General features: G+C 48.8%; 1 protein-coding gene across 3 annotated transcripts; it reads left to right on the top strand.

Moving 5' to 3' along the window:
* Positions 1-436: 436 nt before the first annotated feature.
* On the top strand, positions 437-6,870 carry TCF21 (transcription factor 21). 3 transcript variants are annotated; one of them, XM_054490411.2, is made up of 3 exons: positions 437-1,181; positions 3,044-3,141; positions 4,485-6,870. In XM_054490411.2, the coding sequence occupies exons 1-2, from the start codon at positions 732-734 to the stop codon at positions 3,131-3,133; spliced, it is 540 nt and encodes a 179-aa protein (XP_054346386.1). In that variant the 5' UTR covers positions 437-731; the 3' UTR covers positions 3,134-3,141; positions 4,485-6,870. The 3 variants fall into 3 exon arrangements, with proteins under 3 accessions (XP_054346386.1, XP_054346384.1, XP_054346383.1); XM_054490408.2 differs by having other exon boundaries at positions 455-1,181; positions 4,533-6,864; XM_054490409.2 differs by lacking the exon at positions 4,485-6,870 and having other exon boundaries at positions 3,044-3,588.
* The last annotated feature ends 645 nt before the right edge of the window (positions 6,871-7,515 follow it).

The raw sequence follows: 7,515 nt of genomic DNA on the forward strand, positions 1-7,515 counted from the left end.
GCCTTGGAGTCTTATGAGGTGTTGGCAGGATGCGGTTGATACTCCCTGTATTTTAATTCGTGTTTTCTTGGGAGGAGAGAGGGCATGGAGTGTAGGTGGAAGGCCCAGAAAGAGCCAAACGATCTAGTCGTTTTTCTAAAGTTCTCGGTAACAACCAGTTGTGACGTCTTAAGAGGGAAAGAAGGCCTTTTAGAGATGGACAGGACATGCTTCTCCTCGGCCCCGGCCACAGTTGGGAGAAGGTGGCTGGTATGTACATGATGCAGTTGAGTTGATTTACATTACAAGTTGCAAATCAGGGTCTGTGCATTGAGTTTCCCTCCGGTTGTGAAAGGGGTCTAAGCGCTTTGCTGGGGCCTGGCAGGCCCCTCCCCTGGGCTGCAAGGATCCGCCCCTCTATTCCCCAGATAAATTCCTAGTGTCCACCAAATTCCTCAGCGCTCGCTCACACTCCTCTACGGCCACGACTCTGGGAGTGGGGAAACAGAGAGCCGGTTCCTCTGCTGCAGAAGTCCTCGAGGTTCCTTCTCACAATTCTGCGAAGGGGAAAGGGTTGTGAGACCCAACCAGACCCTAACTCCAGCTCCCAACAGGAGGTGGCTGCGCCATACTCGAGAGGCCTCTTGGTTTCAGGGTCTCTCTCTCTCTCTCTCACCCTCTTCCTCTCTCTCTCTCTCTCTCTCTCTCCTTCTCTCCTTCTCTCTCTCTCCCCCTCGTCCACTCCCCCAAACATGTCCACCGGCTCCCTCAGCGATGTGGAGGACCTTCAAGAGGTGGAGATGTTGGAATGTGACGGGCTGAAAATGGACTCGAACAAGGAATTTGTGACTTCCAATGAGAGCACCGAGGAGAGCTCCAACTGCGAGAATGGGTCTCCCCAGAAGGGCCGCGGCGGCCTGGGCAAGAGGAGGAAGGCGCCCACCAAGAAGAGCCCCCTGAGCGGGGTCAGCCAGGAGGGGAAGCAGGTCCAGCGCAACGCCGCCAACGCGCGAGAGCGGGCCCGCATGCGAGTGCTGAGCAAGGCCTTCTCCAGACTCAAGACCACCCTGCCCTGGGTGCCCCCGGACACCAAGCTCTCCAAGCTGGACACGCTCAGGCTGGCGTCCAGCTACATCGCCCACTTGAGGCAGATCCTGGCTAACGACAAATACGAGAACGGGTACATTCACCCGGTCAACCTGGTGAGTGCCCCCGGGGCTGCAGCTGCAGTCCAGGCGCGCCCGCACTCCCGCCTGCGGTGGGCGCGAGTGCGCGCGGGGCTGGGAGTGGGGGTGCAGGCGCGGCGGTGACTTACACACCTCGGCCACCGCGGGCCTAGAGCCTCCAGGGACCGGAGGCGGGCGGTCTAGACACGGCCCTCGCTCTCTGCCCTACCAGCCCCCGGAGCGGGAGTGATTTATGCGAGGGTTTGACGTGGCAGCCCAATTAAAGGTTTGCAAGTGTATTGAGCTGGCACAGAGAAGGGATCCCCCGCGCCAGCTCCGTCGCCATCCTCCCTGGGGTGCAGTGGCTGCTGCGGAACTGAGAACACTGACAAGACGCTGCGAGCGGAGAGGAATTTTGTTAATCCTTTTTTCTTCTTTTAGCGTAGAGTGGAACTTGATTTTCCTTTCCTTGTAAATAAAAACACCCAACTCCGTTTCTTTCACAAGCATATTTAGGACCATTGGATAAGGACACATCTATGCCCCCCTAAATTGTCCATGTATGCCCCCAACCGCTTAAATATTCTGTGCTTCTCCTATAAGTGGATTAATATTTTTAAATCCTAGAAGTTCTAGTAATGATCAGCAAAATCAGTAAATCCTCACTAGTATAAGTGTAATAAATATTAAAATAGGTCACTCTCATCCAAGATTTAAGAAATGTTACCTTTTATCTTAAAAATAATGTGCATTGAGCCTAACTTTTTAATACAAAAAACTGATAATCATTGAATCTACTTTTTTCTCAAATGTATTTTACTGTTTAAGAAATATATCTTAATTTTTTTATTTGATTTTATTTTAAAACTTCTAGGATCTAAAGAAAAACAATAACAACAACTTACTAGGATCTCTGTTTGTATATGATAAGAATGAGAGATTTTTCCTCTTAAAAGGCAAGTCTTATCAGCCAGCACTAGAGCAGTAGTGAGAGAGGTCTGAATTGTCTTCTCACCGAATTGGTTTCTGGAATTGCTGGAGAAGAAGATGCAAACCCACATTTTGCCATGAAAAATGTTTTCTCTCCAATTGAAAGTTTGTTTTTTTTCCCAATGAGTAAATAGCTTTTTAAAATCTTCACCTAAAATGAAAGTGTTGCCTCGAACATTTACAATTGCTACTCTCTTCATCTTTGAATAAGAAACTTAAATGAGCTTTATTATAAAACAGCCCGGAGAAAGGAAGAGAAAGCAAAGCATGCTTTCTCAGACCAGCACGAAGACGATCTTAAATTAAAAGTCAATGTAGCTTTTTTAGCATTTTTTTTTTCCTTAAGAGGTGGTGATTAATTTAGAAGCTGTAGTCAAAGCCGGTGTTTGCGATGGAAGAAACGAAAGTCGGACTAGGGAAATAGATGGTGATGAAAGGCGATGAAAGCGACAGGGCCCTGAAACCCGACCACCGCCTCAGAAGGAGGCCAGGAGGGCGCTTCGCCCTGAACTCGGTGCCCAGCAGACACAAGGTCGTTCTGGGCTTCCCGGCTCAGACTGCCAGAGCGTCTGCCTCCAGGCAGTGCCACAGCACCACCCACTCTCGGCTTGCCCGGGGCTTCCTGCATTGAGTCTCACAAGGAACCCAGTATGAGCCCTTTTGGCTCTCGCTCTAAAAGACCACCACCAGCACCACCACCACCTCGAGCTGTGACTTGGCGCCAAGGCAGCTATTTGCTTTATGCAGCCGCGGGGTGCGCTAGGACCGGGAGTAAATTGCAGAGATAACCGGTCTCTCCAGCGCACCGCCTGCCCCCACCGCCCCCCTTCCTTTCATCTCAAGCCCCGAGCCCACCCCACCCCCTCCGCCACGGCCACTTACCTCCTCCACCCTCTTCTTTCCCGCAGACGTGGCCCTTTATGGTGGCCGGGAAACCCGAGAGTGACCTGAAAGAAGTGGTGACCGCGAGCCGCTTATGTGGAACCACCGCGTCCTGACCTTGGAGGTGCGAGTCTGGGAAAGGCGCGCTCCCGGGGGGAGCGGGCCCCGGGAAGGCGACCCCTGCCCTCCGTGCTCTCTGTCTCTGCTTCCCCCTCGCAATGCTCCTCTCTCTGTCCCACCCCGCGAGAACACTTTACAACGACGAGGAGATTTGTTTCCAAACCAGAGGAGATCAATTGTACTTACAAAGATTCCCATCTATTTAACTTTATTAACTTCTACCGTGAATGACTCTGCAAGCCTTGCTGGTCCAAGTGCAATATGTAATTATAAATATATAAATAGATAAGAGCCTATCAATGTATCTTTTGTACAATATGTTGTAAAATGTAGATCATAGGATAGCTGACTTTGACAGTCACATTTATAAAGTAATTCACTTAAAGATATATATTTTTTTCAAACAAGTTTTGCTACTTTTGAAAGTAAATCTTTCTTTATATTGCTAAAAGCTCTGATATTTGGTGTGATTTTTTAAAATATTTGGAATAGGAAAGTGGGAAACTATGGGGAAGCTTGATAATGAAAATGGTTCTTTTAAACCTCAATCTAAACTTCTAGAGATAGAAGAAAATTGCATATGAGTTTCATAATGAAGATGCAGATTATGTTTTATACTGAAACCTTAAGAAAGAAATATGTCGGTTACTTTTAAGGCTCATAGAAATTATATAACTGTAAACAAAGAATGGGCAGTATTAAAGTTATCCACAGTTACACAGTTCAAGAGTAAAACGCACCAGAAAAAGGAAATCCAATTTTCATGGATTCCACAGTATGACTGCTGACACGGGCGAGAAAGTAAACTCCACCTTTTGTCACCTTCCAGGTGTGGGCATAGCTGCAAACTAGTGAAGAAATAATAGAAGCTATGAAAGATGTAAATTCCATAACCCTTAGGGTGTGTTTCAGGATTTTCAAAGTTTTGCAGCATACATTATCTACATTTCTTATTAATAATCCATTAATTAATTCGAACAATAAACCGCATGCCTGCCTTTTGGTTGCGGTTAGCGGGTGCGTTTAGCTCCCGCCACAACTTCCGGCGGACTGGGTTTAATTTAAACATTTTCCAGGCTACGGAACAGCTCCTAGGGGAAGATTAAGTTGAGATAAACAGAGAAGCAAGGCGGAGGAGCCTGGGACCCGGCTCCCTCACTGCCCCAGCGCAGCCCGCGGCGGCCGATGCGCCAGATGCCACCGGGGCTGTTTAATGTTCGGGGTTATGACCGCAGTGTTTACAAGACGTCTTCGGTTATTTATACTGTTATTCCTCGCAGAGAGCCTTAAAACTTCCGCTTCATTTGCTCTTTCTTTTCGATTTTTTACCCTTTTTTCTCGGCTTAGTTTGGTACCTGGAGCGAGAGCTTCTCCGCCCTTTCACCAACCCCACAGGCCGCTTCGCGGGTGGAGCCCTCTGCCTGGCCATGGAGGAAGGATCCCGCTAGGCTGGTCCCGACTGGAGAAGCTGCTCTGCCAGGTGTGCTCTCTGTCAGTGATAGTGACATCATTACCAAGGGGTGGCGACCACATTACCAAGCGCAATTCCCCATTCTCCAAGGGCTGAGAACCTCGGTGACTTCATCTACCTGTCTATTTGCACATGGAGGACTTTTCAAGATGTCAGGATACCCTTCCACCATCCCACCACCGCCACCCCAACTTGACTTTCAAGAACACATTTCAAGCTCTGGCCAGAGTCCCGTTCCTCAAATTCATGTGTTCTGTCCTTTCTACCAGAGGGATAGAGCCCATGCCTCAACCTATCCAGAGTTCAAATCAAAGAGTCCCCAGTGTGATTCAATTGTTTGCCTTTCGCGTTTCGCAAATTTTCTAATCTCCCACTCACGTTTTTACAAAACAAATGCTCTAAATTCTGAGGATTCCAGGCAGGCCGTCCATAGAATAATAACTTTTTCTTGCTCATTCCCTTACAACCCCAATCTACACATGGATTTTTAGAAAGTCTTCATGGCTACCTATAGTTCCCTACCAATAATTTGAAGCCTTTGCTTTAGGCAGGAGGCATGTGGCTATGAATAGGGAACACGTAGATTTGACCCCGGTTCTGCATCCAACTAGCTGTTTCTTGAAAGAGCCTGGATCCTCAGTTTTCCCATCTCTGCAAGCAGGGATAAAGGTAATGAGAATGATAATAATCATTATATGCAGACCTTCCTTTTTCATCTTACAGAGGCTTAGTGGGGCTCAAATGAGATTATATCTGTAAAATCTCTTGGTAAAGGAAAGCCTCCGTGAAAATGTCAGTTACTTTTACTGAGTGGCGGGTAGTGAATTATCTGTGCCTAGACCCAAACTGAAAGTGTCTCAGGCAGGAAGCTCCAAGGGGTGGATGTTTATAGCATCCAGGCAATGATCTTTTTTTTTTTTTTTTCCACTAAGTAAAATACCTCTTTTTGGTATCTATTGACACTTTCTCTCTCTCTTTCTGTCTCTCTTTCACCTTGCACCTCTCCCCAATGCTCTCTAAATTTGTCCAGAGCTTTCTTTTTCCTAGAAATCCAGAGAGCAAAGTCAGAGCCTGGCACCTGCAGATAGGATGACACTGGTGTCTGACGGTGAGGCTGCCCAGTCCCATCAGGAGCCTCAGCCAAGGAGGGGCCTGGGCACACTCAGGCCCCCATGGTTGTCCGTTGAATGGAGTGAGGATCAAGGTGGGAATGACTGGGTGGTGGCTGCCACTAGCCCAGGAACATGACAACGTGACCACACCACACATGCCTCCAACACACACCCACAGTCTAAACATCTCTCCTTCTCAGTGGGCCCTTCTCCCATTCCAGATCATTAGCACACCCACACCACCCATAGGTCTCTCTCCTCCAGTCTTCCCAGAAGGGTAAAACTCCCAGCCTACCCTGCTCCAGCTCCAGCCCAGGTAGTTGGTGTGTCTCAATTTGAATAGGGGGTGAGTAGCTTCATAGAAAGAATGGAGAACTCCCTTGGCCTCCAGCCAGTATAGTTTGGAGGTTGGGGGTCGGGGATGTTAAGGGTGGGGAGTATCATGCCTGTGACCTCTAGGTTATGAAAACTATCTTAGAAGGTGCTTTTAGAAAGAACCAGGAGAACAACCAAAGCAGCTTACAGACGCCTGAACGGAGAATGAAGTGTTTCAAGTAAGTGAGTCTGCAAGTTCTCAGAAGCAGACAGATATCCAATCTGGACTGCAGCCAGGGAAGTCCTCTCTCTCTCTCTCTCTTTCTCTCTCTCTCATTGCTTGTATGACTTCACAAGCAACTCACGATCATTCTAGCAGGCTTTCCCACTGTCAAACAGAGACTTCATTCTAAAAAGAGAAGCGATAAACAGAGCTCCAGCTCTGCTGGCTCTATATATTTACTGATCAGTGGAAAACACTGACCAAGGAGACTTTTAAGCCAGTGGTTCTTCAGAATCACCTAGATGCCTCCACCCTCCAGAGATCCTGAGTCCAGGAGTCTGAAGTGGGGCCCCAGGTGATGCCATTGCTTCTGGTCCCAGAACCACATTTTAACAATCAATGTTTTCAGATGTCTCATGAGGAACACTACTTAACGCAGTGGGAAAAAAAATATTTCAGAGGAGAATTTTTTCTTAAAGAAGCTGCATATTCTGGACTCTAATTTAGTTTAATTCACTCCAGGATGGCACGCAGTGGATTCCTAATTCTTAAATGCCATTCAGTCTGGACTTCAAATCACTTGTCTTCAGAAAATAAAAGATTTGTTCCACCCGGGTGTGTGGACATGGATGCGCTCATCCTGTGTTCTCAGACAGATTTCAGTCATTAGATGATGTTTTTAAGTCCTGAGTGGATTAAAGCCAGACTTCTGTTGGCTCCGTTGCGACCTCTAAGGGAGAGAGAAATCTGGGCGCCCTGGAATCACGTCCCCTGCAAGAGAGTCCCTTGGTCCATTCTCGGGCCAGAAAAAAATCTCCCCATCACTCCAGTGCGAGTGGTTGGCCTTGCTCTGGTCCGGCACTGTGTGCGTCGGGAAATCGGCCTGGAGTTGGGGTTGCAGGGACGCCAGGGCTGGTGGCGAGCGCAGCAGGAGTGCGTGGAGAGCTCGCGGCTAGCGGGGAGCTGAGCGCAAAGGCGGAGGAGAGAAGCAGCCTCTGAGGCTTCCCTGCCTGGGAGAAGAGTTTTTGGAAGTAGGCGACACGGGGAAGGAGTTCTGAGCCTCAGTCCGCACAGCCTCCTTTCCGTCCCTTTCCGGGTGCAATCTCCGGACCAGCGGGTGCGTGTCCCGCTGCAGATCCGCTGGCTCAGGGATGAGGGGCAGGGCAGGTTCTGGGTTACGTCCCCACACCGCGGGGAACCCAGGTGCGAGCGGGGGGCAGCTGGCCTGCCAACATCCTTTCTTAGCTTTGCATCCTT

The sequence above is a fragment of the Pongo pygmaeus genome, chromosome 5 (assembly GCF_028885625.2).
Source record: "Pongo pygmaeus isolate AG05252 chromosome 5, NHGRI_mPonPyg2-v2.0_pri, whole genome shotgun sequence".
NCBI classification, from domain to species: Eukaryota; Metazoa; Chordata; class Mammalia; order Primates; family Hominidae; genus Pongo; species Pongo pygmaeus.